Source organism: Cutaneotrichosporon oleaginosum (genome assembly GCF_008065305.1).
Source record: "Cutaneotrichosporon oleaginosum strain ATCC 20508 chromosome Unknown ATCC20508_contig04, whole genome shotgun sequence".
In the NCBI taxonomy this organism is placed as follows: Eukaryota; Fungi; Basidiomycota; class Tremellomycetes; order Trichosporonales; family Trichosporonaceae; genus Cutaneotrichosporon; species Cutaneotrichosporon oleaginosum.
Genome location: NW_027072173.1, coordinates 2,328,048 through 2,343,409, shown reverse-complemented (window position 1 = coordinate 2,343,409; position 15,362 = coordinate 2,328,048). Strand labels below are relative to the sequence as shown.

The 15,362-nt window shown below is 61.7% G+C and overlaps 8 protein-coding genes across 8 annotated transcripts; 3 read left to right on the top strand and 5 right to left on the bottom strand.

The window, feature by feature from the left end:
- Positions 1 to 472: 472 nt before the first annotated feature.
- Positions 473 to 1,959, bottom strand: COLE_05366 (uncharacterized protein; the record flags this gene model as incomplete). Its single annotated transcript, XM_018424307.2, has 3 exons — positions 473 to 1,703; positions 1,742 to 1,814; positions 1,848 to 1,959. The coding sequence occupies 3 exons, from the start codon at positions 1,957 to 1,959 to the stop codon at positions 473 to 475; spliced, it is 1,416 nt and encodes a 471-aa protein (XP_018275927.1).
- A 1,695-nt stretch (positions 1,960 to 3,654) lies between these two features.
- On the top strand, positions 3,655 to 4,776 carry COLE_05365 (uncharacterized protein; the record flags this gene model as incomplete). The annotated part of the gene is made up of 1 exon (XM_018424306.2): positions 3,655 to 4,776. The coding sequence occupies one exon, from the start codon at positions 3,655 to 3,657 to the stop codon at positions 4,774 to 4,776; it is 1,122 nt and encodes a 373-aa protein (XP_018275926.1).
- Positions 4,777 to 5,004: 228 nt separating this feature from the next.
- COLE_05364 (uncharacterized protein) lies at positions 5,005 to 6,371 on the top strand (the record flags this gene model as incomplete). Its single annotated transcript, XM_065626407.1, has 7 exons — positions 5,005 to 5,028; positions 5,063 to 5,097; positions 5,167 to 5,206; positions 5,373 to 5,607; positions 5,654 to 6,015; positions 6,061 to 6,184; positions 6,232 to 6,371. 7 exons carry the CDS (start codon positions 5,005 to 5,007, stop codon positions 6,369 to 6,371), a joined length of 960 nt encoding a protein of 319 aa, XP_065482348.1.
- Positions 6,372 to 6,486: 115 nt separating this feature from the next.
- COLE_05363 (uncharacterized protein) lies at positions 6,487 to 8,104 on the bottom strand (the record flags this gene model as incomplete). The annotated part of the gene is made up of 4 exons (XM_018424304.2): positions 6,487 to 7,337; positions 7,372 to 7,533; positions 7,565 to 7,965; positions 7,998 to 8,104. The coding sequence occupies 4 exons, from the start codon at positions 8,102 to 8,104 to the stop codon at positions 6,487 to 6,489; spliced, it is 1,521 nt and encodes a 506-aa protein (XP_018275924.1).
- A 185-nt stretch (positions 8,105 to 8,289) lies between these two features.
- On the top strand, positions 8,290 to 9,473 carry COLE_05362 (uncharacterized protein; the record flags this gene model as incomplete). Its single annotated transcript, XM_018424303.2, has 8 exons — positions 8,290 to 8,320; positions 8,354 to 8,404; positions 8,436 to 8,537; positions 8,570 to 8,643; positions 8,680 to 8,860; positions 8,893 to 9,120; positions 9,152 to 9,233; positions 9,269 to 9,473. 8 exons carry the CDS (start codon positions 8,290 to 8,292, stop codon positions 9,471 to 9,473), a joined length of 954 nt encoding a protein of 317 aa, XP_018275923.1.
- Positions 9,474 to 9,567: 94 nt separating this feature from the next.
- On the bottom strand, positions 9,568 to 12,311 carry COLE_05361 (uncharacterized protein; the record flags this gene model as incomplete). Its single annotated transcript, XM_018419850.2, has 6 exons — positions 9,568 to 10,052; positions 10,094 to 10,170; positions 10,205 to 10,859; positions 10,903 to 11,083; positions 11,191 to 11,499; positions 12,021 to 12,311. The coding sequence occupies 6 exons, from the start codon at positions 12,309 to 12,311 to the stop codon at positions 9,568 to 9,570; spliced, it is 1,998 nt and encodes a 665-aa protein (XP_018275922.1).
- Positions 12,312 to 13,144: 833 nt separating this feature from the next.
- Positions 13,145 to 14,152, bottom strand: COLE_05360 (uncharacterized protein; the record flags this gene model as incomplete). Its single annotated transcript, XM_018419851.2, has 1 exon — positions 13,145 to 14,152. The coding sequence occupies one exon, from the start codon at positions 14,150 to 14,152 to the stop codon at positions 13,145 to 13,147; it is 1,008 nt and encodes a 335-aa protein (XP_018275921.1).
- Positions 14,153 to 15,055, bottom strand: COLE_05359 (uncharacterized protein; the record flags this gene model as incomplete). Its single annotated transcript, XM_018424302.2, has 3 exons — positions 14,153 to 14,313; positions 14,359 to 14,891; positions 14,937 to 15,055. 3 exons carry the CDS (start codon positions 15,053 to 15,055, stop codon positions 14,153 to 14,155), a joined length of 813 nt encoding a protein of 270 aa, XP_018275920.1.
- Positions 15,056 to 15,362: the final 307 nt, after the last annotated feature.

Sequence of the window (15,362 nt, the reverse complement as noted above, 5' to 3'; positions counted from 1 at the left end):
CGAGAATCAAGGTCGCATGCCGCGGGACGCGTGCAAGCTTATTTCGCGCCGAATTTTAAGGCCAGGTGGTGTTTGCAACGGCATGGGGCAGGTTGCGACACGGCTGCTGCAACCTACTAACCCGCGCATTTGACTCGGGGCCTGACTGCGTGACGGAGTGGATGATGTACATGCATGTGGACGCTTCCGGGTCGCGCGGACGAGGGTATCAATGCTGGCGGATGCTGGATCGCTGCACGGCGATCCTGCGCTGTGCTGGCACACCATTGCCGCCTTCCGCCTTTCTCGGGATACAGGAGTACACATAGTCAAGCGCATTCACAACACAACAAGCAGCAGGAATCAGAACCACATCACTTGCTCGGTTATCACGACGGACATGCCAGACGATACACTTCTTGCGCAAAGGTGGGTAAGTCCTCAGTGCGCTGAGGACGAGCGTCGCTACTTTTCTCTCTAAGAGCTTGCAACTTCACGGCGTCCCCGCTTGTAGCGGTTCGCGGAACCGCGGCGCACGGTACGGCGGGCTCTGTGAGGTGGGGGTCATGAGCTGCCCCGAGTGCGAGGCGGGCGGCGACTCCCGACGCTGGCCGAAAGAAAACCTCGTCGAGGGCATGTCTGGCCCCGAATCCGCATGACTAGGCCGTCCGCGATCGCTCGACACGCTGTGTGTGGGATGTAAGCCCGAACTCGACGCCCACCCGCTCCCTAAAGCAGCGTAGGGCGCCGGCTCCCACACGCTGCCGTATGGCGACCACGCGGGGTCAGGCAGCAGCGACAATGGCCGCGATGGCGGATACTCGTGGAAGTCGGTTCTGGGCGAACGCGGTGAGCCGGGAAACTCGGCCATGACGGAGAAAACGTCAGTGCTAGCGCTGAGGATCGTGTCCTCATCCGCATCTCGCGCGTGCGTGGGTGGGATTTGAATCTGAAGGCGGGGGGTGTCGCGCGTCAAGCTGGTTGACTCGAGCGGGCGCCGCTTTTCGTCGAGTATGAGCTGGGGAATTGGGGTGGCGCGGTCGTGGCTCAATGCCGTGGTCTTCGAAAGCTTGGACTGAGCAGGGCTGATAGCTGAGCGCGGCACTGTGTGGCTGGGAGAGTGCCCTGCGGTGCTCTGAGAGGTTTGTGAGCGGGCGGGCGGCTCCGCTCGCGAGCGAGAGGGCGAGGGAGAGCCCGTGCGCGCATGGAAGCGCGGAAGGGAGGCGGCGTAGCGCGAGCGCGGAGGGCTGGACCGGCTGTGGCCATCCTCGAGCAAGTCGACGTGGAGGATGGGACGCACGGCCTCGGGCTCGGTGAAGGGATCCTCGAGGATGGTCGGCGACCTACTGGAAAGCATGACAGCCCTCGTGCGGGACGGGTGTTCGGTGAGACTCTGCAATGAGCGCGTCCATGCCTCGCGCCCAGGGTGGTTCACCGCCTTGTTGATGACGAGGTATGTCAGGATGGCGGAGAGAAGCACCGCGCAGATCCACAGCAGGGCGCCGGCCGCCACCACCAGGCTGTGGTAAGCTGTGTTTTTTGGCACATACGTGCAGTGGCTGTGCTGTGTCGATGGCTCCGAGCATGAGCCGAGGCCGAGCACGCCGCGTGCAGTGAATGCGACGGCGCACCCGTATCCGAAAACCGTGAGGACGGTGAGCACCGCGCAGTCGCTCGCGAGCCACAAAAGCGGCGCGTTGGGCTGCAGCTGGCGCACTACAAGACTGGTGTCAGCAGCGACAGGCACCGAGCGTTGTCTCACAACATGAGGAGGTACGCAAATGTCGCCAGACTGAAAGCAAACGCGGCGACGAGGAGGGATAGCGTCGGCGTGCCTGGTGTCAGCTGCGGCAGTTGCCACTCACTGCCAGGCGCGGAGGCGGCCTCGGCAACAGCCGTGCCCAGGAGAGTTGCGAGGACCGTTGCGATGAGTAAGAGCACGCCGTACGTCCATAGCTGGACACGCGTCGCGCTTGCCATGGTGGTAGCTTAGGAGCTCGGTCGGTAGAAGGAGCCCGATGGCAAATTCAGTGGAAACTGGGATGGATGGGGAGAGACGAAGCGCAATGTAGGTGCGAGGCGATGCTCAAGATACATTGAGAGGCGATGCATGTGTAAGACAATGGACTTTGGGTGCCGTGGGTACAGAGATCGTGAGCACGCAACAGGCGGGCTTGTTTCCATACGAACACCTCTCTGGCGGACCAGTCAGTCTGCCTTCCGATCCGAACGGGCCGTGTATGCATCGTGGAAAGCCAAATGAGCGTCTAGCCCAGTTGCCGCGCTAGCATATATGAGGTTGAGACGCGAGGTAATAACAACCTACGAAGCTGATGGAGCAGGCTGCCTGTTGCATGAATGACTTCCTGCCGTTTCAACTCTCGAATCGATTTGTTTCATCTCTCAAGGTCCGCCGTCCGGTCCGGGGGTTCGGAGGTGGTTCTTTGTTTCTCATCACCTTGCCAAACCGCTTGTTGTCAATCGTTCTCATTGCAGTTGCCGGTTCCATTCAGGCCCCTGCCGGCCAAGCCATCACTTACAGCCTCCATATCGCCCTACCTCCGGATTGCGCGGGGGTTTCTACATCCTGACAAGCATAATTACAACTTCGGATTGTAAATTTCAAGATCGACATCCACTCCGCCCTGTGGCTTGCCTCTGGTGGCGTCAACGTAATATATGAAGGTGGCGCTGGAGGCAAACGCTCGACAGTTTGACCGTGTGCATCTGGACCTTAGCTGGTTATGGCCATTGGTCGGTGAAATCCCAGGCCAGCCCCACCCACCGCTTGCACTGACAAGAGCAATTTCAGTTGCAGTTCAGTGAGGCTGAGGAAGAGCTTTATGTGCTACTCTCTCCCCAACCTCTTACCCTCTCTTCTAAAAGAGGGGTGAACACACCCACCACCCCTCCATCACAAGTGCGATGTATGCGCGCGACCGAAGCCGTCACACACTTCCCGTTTCTCTGCGCTCATCTGAAGCCTCTGCGCTCATCTGAGGGAGGGTGAACTGGCCAACAAATACAGGCATGGCGGAACAGAGGGAGCAAATCCATCGATCACGGTAACCTTTGGGGTGATACTGAGCTGCGTGAACGGTGGTGTCCTCTAGACATGCATACAGTAGAGGCACCAGCGACTCCCTCAAGTTTATTCGTGCAATGAGGCCTGTGCCGTGGCGCGTGGCGCTGCCGCTGATGTTTGCGCTGATGTCAGTCAAGTTTGCAGACACGAGTGTGACAAGCAGGAGGAGCCAGAGTCTGGGCCGGGCCCACCTGATCAAGCCACGATGGACGGGGCTCCCAAACGTAAACTCGTTAGTGATAAAAGCGATGATTTTCGAGGGTGCTCGAGGGGGTTGTCCGGCTGCAAACCCAAGCACACATTTCCGATACTCTTCTCGTCATCTCCGAACTACCCCCGCCCTGGGTGGACGCGTCGACGCGCCGAGAACAACACCACCCCTGAAGGTGGGCCTTCTGAAACGTCGACTCCCAATCCTATCACGTCAGCTGCCACCCTCGATATCGTCCATCAAGACTCTGCGCATGCTTGCAACAGTGGCAACTGTGCGGCTGTTGACGACCGTCGTGAGCGTGAAAAACAGCACCACGCATGTAGTCTCCTTATAACCGTTCATTCTTTCATCGAGCAGGCCTCATCTCTGTACCACCATGCGTCTCATCCCAACCGTCACTCTTTTCGTGGGCATTGCCGGCGTCGCTGCCGCCCCGGCCAAGTGCAAGCAGCCCCCCACTGGCACTTCTAATGCGACTGCCGCGGGCGGCAGCGCCAGTGCCAGCGCCAGTGCCATTGCAAGCACTGCCGCCATTCCCAGCGTCGCCACTGCTGCTGGCAGCGAGGTCACCGCTTCCCTTGACGCCAACGTTGCGCTCGCGAACTCATCCTCGAATGTGACGGCGCAGCTTCCGACCACGGGCGATGCCACCGCCCCCGTCCCCGTCCCGGCGCCAGAGGCCAGCGCCACGGCAGGAGCCAACACCACCGCCAACTCAACCTCAGAGGTGCCTACCTCTAATGCCAACACCGGTGGTTCCGGCTCTGGCCCGCTCTTCGACGTCTCCCAGTCCATTGTGGACCGCGGCAAGGTCCTCGCCTCCATGTCGGAGGCCGACATCTTCGCTGCCGTTGGCCAGCCCAACCTCGTCGGCGACTCGCAGTACCACCCCCTCCTGCGCGAGGCGCTCGCGAACACCACGCGTCTGTCAGTCATGCACGCGCAGCAGGTGCGCGACGTGATCGGTTGGAAAGTGCCCATCAGCACTGTCACCGACGCATCAGCCTCGGTTTACTCGGCCGGCGAGGTCGTGTTCCTCCACAGCATGATCGAGACCACGTCAGAGACGGTTGTCGCACACGAGCTCGCGCACGCCGTCTTCGACCACCAGGGCTTCCTCACCCCCACGGCAGACGCCGTGCAGAAGGCTGGGATGGACGAGGCGACGTACGGCGACGTGGCGTCGACGATTAACGAGGCGTTCGCGACCATCTGGGCCGAACGAGCGGCGATCTTCAAGCACCCGGACTGGTACAACAGCACGGTGTGGAACGAGAAGGTGCAGCACTCGACGGCGTCCGCGCTCGACTGGATTCTCGCCGGCGAAGACCAGACCACGCAGGCGTGGCACTCGAGCCTGGGGCTCAGCAAGGCGACTACCGACAAGAAGGCAGAGATCGTCAGCATGGCCGACGGCATCATCTTCCCTAAGCTTGCACAGCTCTACTCGCTGGACCAGCCGCGCGGCGAGGTCCCCGCCTACCTTGACGAGGAGTAGGCGGAGGGGATCGAGTCGTGGCGCGGCGCGGCGCTGGTCGCTGCCTGCGTTATTTGTAGCTTTATAGCCCAATATCAAAATGCTTTGGATGCATTACTCTGCAGGCACGTATAAATCAATGCGCTTTCTTAGTTGGACCCCCCCACATACGCCACCCAGACAAGTGACTGCCGATCATTTCAGTTGACTTGTTTTTGCTGCTCGTCACCACCCCATCCTGCATCCATCATGCCCGCAAAACACGACATCAACGTGAGCTTGCGAAGCAGCGTTTAACTGACGACAGAAAGTAGGGTCTGAGAGCTCTGACTTCCCAATCCTGTAAGCATATCTGGGGCGGCGCGAGCTGACAACAGTTGCGAAACATGTACGATCTCAGCCTTGATGATGACTAACGGCAGGTTTGGGTCCTAACCCCTACGTCCGAATGGTGAGTATCGCTGTATGAGTGCTTGAGTGTTCATGGCACATGCGCTGTGCTCGTCGTCCAGGTCTCGCTGCATGAGACACATCTGGACGCCGTTCCAACCAGCCATTGCCCTCTCATCTCCTCCACTCCGCTGCACCCCGCTTGCCCGCCGCGGCGCTCACACCAGACCCGCCAGGAGTTCGGGCAAGAGTGCAAAATCTGCAACCGCCCATTCACCGTGTTCAAATGGAACCCGGGAGACGGCGGGCGGTTCAAGAAGACGGAGATCTGCACGACATGCGCGAAGATCAAGGGAACATGCCAGACGTGTCTTCTTGACCTCGAGTACGGCCTGCCGGTGCAGGTGCGCGACGCGGCGCTGGGGCGCAAAAACGAGGCACCAAGCAGCGATATCAACAAGCGTGAGTATGACCTTCTGAGCGCCGCTCGTTCGCTCGCTCACGCCAGAATACTACATCCAAAACCTCGAGGCGCAGATGGCGAACTCGGACACAGGGATTGCGTTCGACGCGCAGCTCGCCAACGCCGCAGGCAAGGAGATGCTCAAAACTCTTGCCCGCAACGACCCCTACTACAAGCGCAACCGGCCGCACATCTGCTCCTTCTTCCAGAAGGGCGAGTGTAAGCGCGGCGACGCATGTCCCTTCCGGCACGAGGCGCCTGAGGCTGGCGCAGGCCCGGTGCGCGGGGGCAACGTCCAGCAGAGCATGCAGGACCGGTACTACGGGCGCAACGATCCTGCGGCGAAGAAGATTCTGGGCCAGGTCGCCGAGGCGCGCGGGCTCAAGCCGCCCGAGGACAAGTCGATTGTGAGTGGCCGCTGCGTCGCTGGCGAGGGCAGGAGCTGATGCCAGACGACGTTGCTGTTCCTCGGCGTGCCCCAGTGCGAAGAGAGCGACGTGCGCACCGCGCTGTCGGCTGCTGTGCCGTCTGTCGAGCCGTCCCAGATCCGTTCCATCTCCATCGTGGCGGCTAGCAGTGAGTATTTGCCCCAGGTTCCCCATGCAAGTCTCAGCTTACGCCAGACTCGGTCTTTGTGAACTTTGCTGATCGTGGGGCCGCGGAGCGCGCGGCCGAGGCGCTGTCGGCCCAGGGTGGAATCGAGGTGGACGGCAAACGCGCAAAGATCGCCTGGGGGCGGTCCCGCAAGAAGGCTGCTGCGTAGAGTGTAGAGTCATGTATTTGTATTCCTAGCACGGGGATAAGTGTGGCTGGGCATGTGCTAATAGCCGGCAGTCAGTTTGAGCTTAGGCAAGACGTCACGACTGCATCCAATAACTCTAGATCATGGCCGAGATACCTGCGAGTGGCATCCACACTGCAAAGACGGCAGGCCAGGCGACATTGCCCCAAGTCTCCCACTCGGCGCGGAGGTCGACGCCAGCCGCGGCCAGGAGCGCGGGGTTGAGCCCCGCGATCGCGAACTTGCCCGCTCGAGGCAGAGGTGCCAGGAATGTGATGGCGAGGCCGGCGAGGAGGAGTGCTTGTGGAAAATTGACCATGGCGAGGGTGGGCACGAGCGCGCCGTACCCGAGGTGCGCGAGGGCCGCGAGGCTGCGCCGAGCATCCCCCTTCGGCTTGGGCAGCATGGGGGCGAGAGCCGCGACGAGCGGCGATCCGAGAAGCCATCCGATGGCGCCAAACGCGAGTGGGACGAGGAGCCATGTCGCGCCCTCTAGTGGGGCGGGGCAGTCGAAGCCGCCGAGGGTCAGCGAGGCGCCGAGGAGGACTGCCGCAGGGAGGTAGTGCCCGACAGGGAGGAAGCGCTCTGGTCCGGGGAGGAGGTAGAAGAAAAAGGAAGCGTGCAGGCGCTCAAGCAGATTATTGGCTGAGCGGACGGTGCCCTCTACGATCTTGCCGAGCGAGTAGAAGCCGTGCGGGCCCTCGGCGGGGACGGCGTAGATCGTGACAGCGTCAATGCGGTGTTTGGCCAGGACGCCGTGCGCAGCACTCGGCCGGCCGAGCGCGGCAAACTTGAAGTGATCGACGAGGGTGGCGAGGCCGGTTGCGTACGTGTGGGGAGCGCGAGGGTCGCGCGCGTGTGGTGCAGCCTCGGTGCCGCCGAGCCAGCGGGAGACGTGGGCCGCGACATTGACGATGTCCTGGTTCGGAAGACGGCCGTTGACGCCCTCTGCGCGTTAGCAGGCTAATGAGGTATCATGCACCGTAATACAGCCCGATTGTGGAGTAGCTGTGGTATGGGTAGTCGATATTGAATGCTGTCCAGATGTTGGCACGGCCGGTGTACGACGAGATGAAGTCGTTCAAGCCCTCGATGTAGCCGTCCCCGACAACGAGGTAGATGTCAAACGCGTAGTGGCCGTGGGCTGCGTAAGCAGAGTGGTGCGGGTTACGCACCTTTGAAGAATGGGGCGAGGGCCAACAGTAAGCTTATGCCGCGGACGTTGGGCACGCCGTCGCGACTCAACCAGTTTGCGGACACGAGGATCGCCTCAGTCCCCTCGCTGCGGGGCGGCGTGACGAGCGCGTACACGCTATCCTCACTCCGGCCAGTTTCAACGCCACTCCGCTTGAACTGCTCCTCGAAGAAGTCGGCACGCGCAGCCCAGCTCGCGTTGCGGCTGGCCAGATGTTCCACGCCTTCCAGGTAGTGGTCGGCGGCGGCCACGTCGTCCCATCCCCACAACGGGCGAGCGCCGGAGGGCATGAGCGCGTGTTCGTCGATAAACGTCTTCTTCCACAGGAGGGGGTGGGGAATAGCCGCTATCCAGAGGAGGCCGAGGGCAAGGAGGGTCAGCCTAGCGTCAGTGAGGCGGATGACGAGACGTACCGGATCGCCGTGAGATGGCGCCAGAAAATGGCGATCGCACGCTGCTGCCGGCCCAGCTTGCGCGCGAGCTTGGCCTGTTCTGGCGTCGGTGTTATTGGCTCGGTCATGGTGGTCGAGGATGATGAATGTCGGCCATGCAGTCATCGACGACATCGAGCTCAACCTCCACTCCGAGGCCACGTGCATCTGCTTCCGCTCAGGCACTCATGAGCGCGTCGAAATCAGACGCGTCCCATCTCTTGATCTCTCCAGATATTGCCACTCACTCACTCTTGTCTCCGTCCTCCGCGCCATGACGGAATACATCGCCATCTTGCCAGATGGTGCGCCTTGTCTCTCGTTGTCGCTAATAGCAGCCGTCGATGCCTCAGCACACACATACCTCCGCCTCCCGCACCCGCGGACAGGTACGCCAATCCCTCTTCTCGCTGACATCAGGCGCCCCCCAACTCTACCTCCCCACACCAACATCCATCTGCGAAGTTTCCAAGGTCTCCGGCGCGCAAGGACGAACCTGGTTCATTGGCGACAGCGTGTCTCGTCAGTCAGTCTTTGTCTAGATCTGACCCCAGACGGCGCCATGCTCCTCCACCACCCGATCGACCCGCTCTTCCTCGCCATCCCGCTGGCGCTCAGCCTGATTCCTGTGCGGGTCTCCGTCGTCCCCCGGTGCTGACCTCAGACTGGCCGTACCGCCCCCTTCCAGCCCCTCGGCGACCTCCTCTCCTCCGTCGTCGCAAGTTCCGCATGGGATCTGAAACCCGCATTCGCACCCTCCGCCCCGCCGACCGCGGCGGATATCGCGCGCCTCGTCGAGATCAAGGCGTTCCGGAAGGCGTTCCGCGCATGTTGCGAGCGCAAGGGTGTGTGTGCGTGTTGTGTGAGCTGACGGCAGTGATTGAGGCTGCGGATGACAGTGGGGAAGGGGTGGACGAAGCAGAAGGAAGCAGGCCGAGATCTACAGCGTACTACCGCTCATCACGCGAGGTGATCCTCGAGCTTTTGAGGAGAAAGGTGGATCGCCTGGCGGATGAGGCAAACTTCAGCAAGTTCGACCACCTCGTGCGCGGGCTCGGCCGGGACGGTTTGCTTGAGACTGGGGCCGATCCCGTTCTCGTTCAAGGTATGGTCGAGGTGTATCAAGCTGACCGCAGCCGCACGGAACACCGCCGCCATCGAGCACATTGCGCAGTATCTGCCCCCATTACTCCTCCCAATGCTCATTGCATCCTATGAGTTCGTCCAGTTGACAATCGCGACACTGACATCAGCATGGCCGCGTACAACAGGTACCTCCAAGACCGCAGTGCCGCCGCCCGAGCAGCTGAGGCGCCCATCATTGTTGAGAAGAAGGAGAAGGAGAACAAGCGTAAACTTGCAAAGACCGAGAGTAGTCGCGGCGTCGAGGCACTCAAAAAGGTTAATACCAACGGCATGGCCAAAATGACGAGCTTCTTCAAGCCAAAGACCAAGTAGTAGAGCCAGTCATGTAGCCTGGCCTCGCCTGATGTATCCATATAATGTACTACACACCACCGTGCTGTTCTGTGCGATGCTGAGATGTTGCCAATCAGTGACGCGATGACTCGCGCCGGCGCAGAATAGTTGCTCCCAAGCTTGAGCCAGCCAAAGTCGAGCCGAGACTTGAGCCAATGAAGCCGCCCTGGCTTTCCACCGAGCCGATGCGCAGCCGGCGCGTCGGCGAGCGTGGCTGCGAGTCGCCGCTTGCCGGACCAGGTGGTGGGAACGCGAGCGGCCGCCCTGTCCAGCGAGTCTGTGGCGGTGTCGCACTGGCGGTGGATACAAACGAGGAGTTGCTGCTCCGCGGATACACGTCTTGTGCCGAGAAGACGACACTCTCCCGAATGCTTGCGCGGTTGCTTCTGTCGTGGTCTTCGTCTGTGTCGCTTGGTGCCTCACTAGCGGGCCCAGAGTGTGATGTGCTCAGCGGCGGAGTGGGGAGTTCGGAGGGTGGAAGATGATGAGGGGCAACGTGCGCGCTGAGAGAAGGAAAGCGAGATATGGCGGGCGAATTGGGGCGGTCTGAGAGCACTTCTGTATGTTAGCTGGCCAAAGCTGGCGGAAATCGCACTCACGCATGCGCATGGGGCTGACGATAGCGCGTAGCGTCGCCACCTCTTCGTGCACACGCAATGTCTCTGTCATGATGCGTCTGAGGTCAGCTTGATCTTTACGTTCAGTCCTACACCTCGTTGCGCCGCTCCGAGGCGTCTAGGCCCGCGGCAAGATGAATGAGCGCTGCGCGGAGCGCGGCACAGCCGTCGCCATATGCGGAGGGAGGAGGAAGGCGACCGAGTACCCAGTCGGTGTAGCTCAGTCTTGGTGGCGGGGAGAGGAATGATTGTGGAATGTGGAGCATCTGCTCAGAGAGCGTGTCTGACGTCGGCGCAGCTGATGTGGGTTGAGCCGGGAGAGGGGCGGAGAATGGTGGCGGAGGATCTAAGCGTGTGGCGCTGGTTGATGGCGAGGAATTAGGCGTCTCATCTAGGGTGGCAGATGGTGGCGTTGTTGGTGATGGTTCCTGCGCCGTTGGGGACAGGGGGAGGCCATCGACCTGGCCATCCCGAAGACTCCGAGGAACGATTTGGAACCGGCGGAGCGTCCAGAGTTGTGCGCGGAGGCCTTCGTTCTCTGCTCGCAGCTCCTCTTGTCGCCGTTCCAGGGTGGCAAAGCGTTCGTCGTTGGCAGTAAAGAACGATGAGAGCGCTTCGAAGGGACATGTCTTGAGATGACCCTCGAGTTCGTCACGGGGCATGATGGAGGGGCAGCCTCTTCCGCTCTGCGTGCAGGGTATCAACGCTTTTGTGCACACCCAGCGGTGGACGTGAGCTCTGGTGGTCACTGTCGGTCAGTGTTGCCTACAAGGCATCCGAAGCAGACGCACATTCCACTCCGCAGGCTGGGCAGCAGTCGCCCTTGTCAGACGTGGCTGTTTGCGAGGCGCATCCATGTGCGTCCTTGTCCTTGGCCTCGCGGAATGTTACAGTGACGCCACAGCCATCGCAATCCATGCGTCGGTGAAAGCATTCATAGGCACGGTGGTGAGGCAGTCGGTGCCGGGCCATCTGCAGGTTAGTATGTCAGACTCACGCGAACTGTAACTCCGCTGGCGGGTATCTCTCTCTCACCCAGGACCAGTACTGCTGGTGTGATAAGGAGGATCAGGACTCACTGACAACCCGCACTCTGTATCTCCACAGGTTACGACTGCTTGGCTGCAGGTGCGCAGGTGGGCGAGGAGGAGTCCACGCTCCATGACCTTTGAGCAGCCTGGTGCCTCACACCGCACCTTGAGTTCGTCAAGCATCAGCTGTACCAGGGGCTCGGTGTCGGCGAGAGACGAAAGCGTGAGGGCGCTGCGATCGATGGGACATGATGGAGAGTGTGCGAGGGCACGGGTGATGCAGTCGCGGCAGAATGTGTGTTTGCAGGAGGCTGTGGTGACTGGATTAACAAGAGCCGATTGGCAGATTGAGCAGACCTAGATCGCATGAGTATGGGTACGCAAGATGTAAGAGGTGCAAGATGGAGGAATGTGTGTGCAAGTGGTGGCGGCCATGGTGACGTTGATGGTGACGACGCCGATGGGTCTGTGAGTGATGCCATCGGCAAAATCTAGCCATCCGGCCGTCGTCGCCACTGGCGCCCATGACTTGGGCCTTGGTGCGGCCTGGCAGCATAGAGAGGTGAGGAGAGCTGCGAGAAGGCCGCGCGCGCATCTCGCAAGCCTCGGACTTTCGTCCCTCGCCCTTTTCGATTTCTCGATGACGCTTGTCGGCAGTCGATAGCGAGGACGGACACATGATCGCTCCCCCACTCTGGTGAGTCTTCGCCGCGTTCTGCTTCTCCGGCACCTCTCACCAGCGCCGTCTCTCGTTGGCAGTATCGGCGTAGCAAGGGGCGGCGTGTTCTTGATGCTGCGGCTGCCGCGCGTTGCTGGCTGAAACCCTCGGCCGACGCGCGCTGGCGCCCACGGGGAAATGCGGGGGAGCTTGAACTTACGAGGTTTGGGTCTACGTCTTCGACGTAGTTGTAGACGACCTCGTGCTGAGGCATGGCCATCATGGGAGGCGTGGGGAGAGGGAGAGTGACAGTGAGAAGTGAGAAGTGACGAGAGTAGATGATGAGAGTGGATGAGAGTTGCCAGGAAGGAAGGTGGGTGGGTGGCCATATGCAACATGGCATGCCGGGGTTGACAGGGTTTCCGTCTCCTCTCACTCTCTTTCTCTCTTTCTCTTTCTCTTCGAGCTCGCGAGTATGGGGCGCTGAGAACAGACCTCGCTCGTCGCTCATCCCTCTCTCTCCCTCATCACTTCCCCATCACCCATCCGCCCATCATTCTCTTGAGACTCACAGCGCTTGTCTCCCTCCTCCGTCCCAAGCCAAGTGGGGCCTAGACACGCTCGTCATCGCATCATAGTCTTGCGGGGATACACGCTGCGGCCGATCGAGGAGAGAGAAACTGCTGTGGAGCATGGAGGTCTGTGCGGAGTGCGTGTCCCAGCGCCGCCCGCCAGCAGCCAGCCCGTCCGTCCACGCTCATGCCGCTTGAGCCCTGTGGCGCAGCGGAAAGCGTTTGTTCGCGTGCATTCCTGCATTTCCTGCAACGCCCTCGTGTCATCCTCCAGCCCTTGAGCCTCCAGACCGTGGCGGCGGTTTGGGGCGTTGGAATGGCCGGTGGTCGCTGCGTCCAGAGGATCAGAGGTGCAGACCGGTGCAAGTGGATGAATGGCAGATGGAGAGATGCAGATCGCAGACGGCGTACGGAATAGGAGTTTGGGTGTAGGGCGGATCGCGGAACACGCTGCTCCGCCCTGCTTCCACTCATCAGCTCGCGATCACTTCTGTGCGTCGGCGGTGCCATGGACACACCCCACACAATCAATTAGCATGCCCCGGACATGCCGGACAGCCCGGGCAGCAGCTTTCCGTGCATTACCGAGGGGCAGCGGGCTACGAGAGGGTCTGCACATCCTCATCGGCGCGTGCGTGTGACTAACAACGACCTGACTCCTTGCCGTATGTGCGGAACTGGCTGCGCTCGGATGCTCCGCTCTGCTGCCCGCTCAACCGCCCCGCAACAAGTATGCTACAGCGACATCTATTCTAGCTCTACATCTAAGATTCTAAGCCTCTACGAGGCCCATCACAGCCTCGCCCGCCACGTCCTCGACAACGACAACGTCCTTGAACGTCACCCCTTCCTGCCAACACATGTCGAGCACAAGGGCGCGGAAGTGCGGCTGGCGCAAACATCCTCCACCACAGACGAGCACTGGCGCCTGTGCCCTGCTGCCCAACGCCACTCCGCGCATGCGGTACATCTGGTGGACGAGGTGCACGGCGCTCTTCGCGAACGGGGCAACGGCCAGCCGCACGGCCTTTTCCGCGAGAGGATCCTCGCGCGCAAGCAGCTCGAGGACGGGACGCGCGAGCGACGTCACACGGAGCTTGGCCGCGTTCGCGGCCTCGACTGCCGTCCCGCCCTCCAGCTCGTGCACCTTGCTCAACAGCTCGGGGGTGGACGCGATGCCGAAATGTCGGCGCACCGTCGCGGCCAGCTCGCCCTCCTTCTCGCCCGCATCATATGCGTCCACCACGACGCGGCAGGCCCACCGGCCCACGTCCCACGCGCTCCCGTCGTCGCCTAGAAGGTAGCCGTGCCCGCCCCGGCGCGCTGCTTGTGTCACGCGCCCCTCCTTGGCCTCCAAGGCGACGGCGACGCTGCCCGTGCCCGCGACGAGTGCGATGCCCCATGGCACGCCGAGGCGCAACAGCGCGCCGCCGAGGAGCAGCGCGTCATTGTGCACTACCGGCGCAAAGCCGAAGAATGGGGTGAGCGCCTCAGCCATGCGCGCCTGGTCCACCGGCGTGTCGCACCCCGATACCCCGAGCCAAGCGGATGCGAAGGTAATAGGGCAGAGCGACTCCACGGACGGAGATCCATTGGGTGCCGCAGAGCCTAGTGCGGTCGCGACCGCCTTGAGCACCGTCTCAACGATGATCTCGGTCGAGCGCTTGAGCCCGACCTCAGCCATATTGGAGGTCGGGCCGAGCGCGCGCGCAACGATGCCGCTCGCGTCCGCGAGCGCGACGTCCGTCTTCGTCCCGCCGCACTGTGTCTCAGCATGCATCTATGTGCTACGTACGTCTACGCAGGCGTGGAGGGCGGGTGCGGAGCCCGACACGGAAGGCGTGACGGCGTCCTTCTGGAATGCGACGGTGCACACCGTCTGGCCGGTCTTGCCGCCGAACGAAAACGACGGGTGGGGCACGCTCGAGTGGAACGTAAGGCCTGGTGTCAGCGTGCTCTCCCTCTCCCAGTTCTCCCAGCTCTCACCTAGCCCCGGCGCGCCGAAGCGCCGCTTGATCTCCTCCTCCGTGAAGTTGCAGCTTGTGATCAAGAAGAATCCGCCGGGCGTAACGAGCTTGGCGACCTGCTCGGGATACACGCGGCTGGGCAGCATCCCGCCCTTCTCGCGCACAGGCTCTTGCGAGAGCGCAAGCGCGTCAAATGTGCCCTTGTCCATGACGAGGTCCCACGTCTCGCCGATGTCGTCGCGCAGCAAATCGGCGACGCGCCACTCGCACGTCGCGGGGTTCTCGACGTCGTCGGGATCCAGCACGTCCTCGTCGCCAGCGGCAATCGCCGCTCGCCGCGCAGCCTCCACGCTCGCACCCAGCTTCACAGCCCCGTCGGAGTAGTCGAGCCCCGTGAGGTGGAAGGGCTGCGGGGGGCCGGGCCACGTAAGAAAGGAGAGGAGGAGCGTGCCGTTCCCCGAGCCGCACTCCATCACACGCAACGGGGTGGTTGAGCGCGGGAGGTGCGCGTGTGCCCACGCGCGCATCTTCGCCACCGCGTCCTCGCCGAACCTGATATCAGCACCAGGTGTCGGGTGTCGACGAGTGAGGACTCACCACACCTCGCCCTCGTCCCCGACATCGTCGAACACGCGGTTCTCCCGCTCGTACACCATGTCCCAGTGCTCCTTGGTCCCGAGCTTGCTGGGCGGAAGCTCTTCGATATCGTCGGCCATGGTGGGGACTGTTGTGGAGGTTGACATGAGACAGCGGAGATAAGCGACCTTCATTGAGTGTCCGGTGAAATTTCCAGCGCATTAATTGGAGGATGTTCCGGGTAAGCCGGCTACGCGGGCGAGTCGAACATCTGACCGCGAGGTTGTCTTCGGTTCGTTCCAGGCGAACTGGCTCAAACCTGGTCGCATGAGGCAGATCGAAAACTCGCTGCCGTGGCTTGGCACCACCGAGGCGCCTCCGTTCCACTGCTGGAAAGTCAGTCGGCATTGCATCCAATGGCGTTGCAACGACTTCACGGCGGACGTA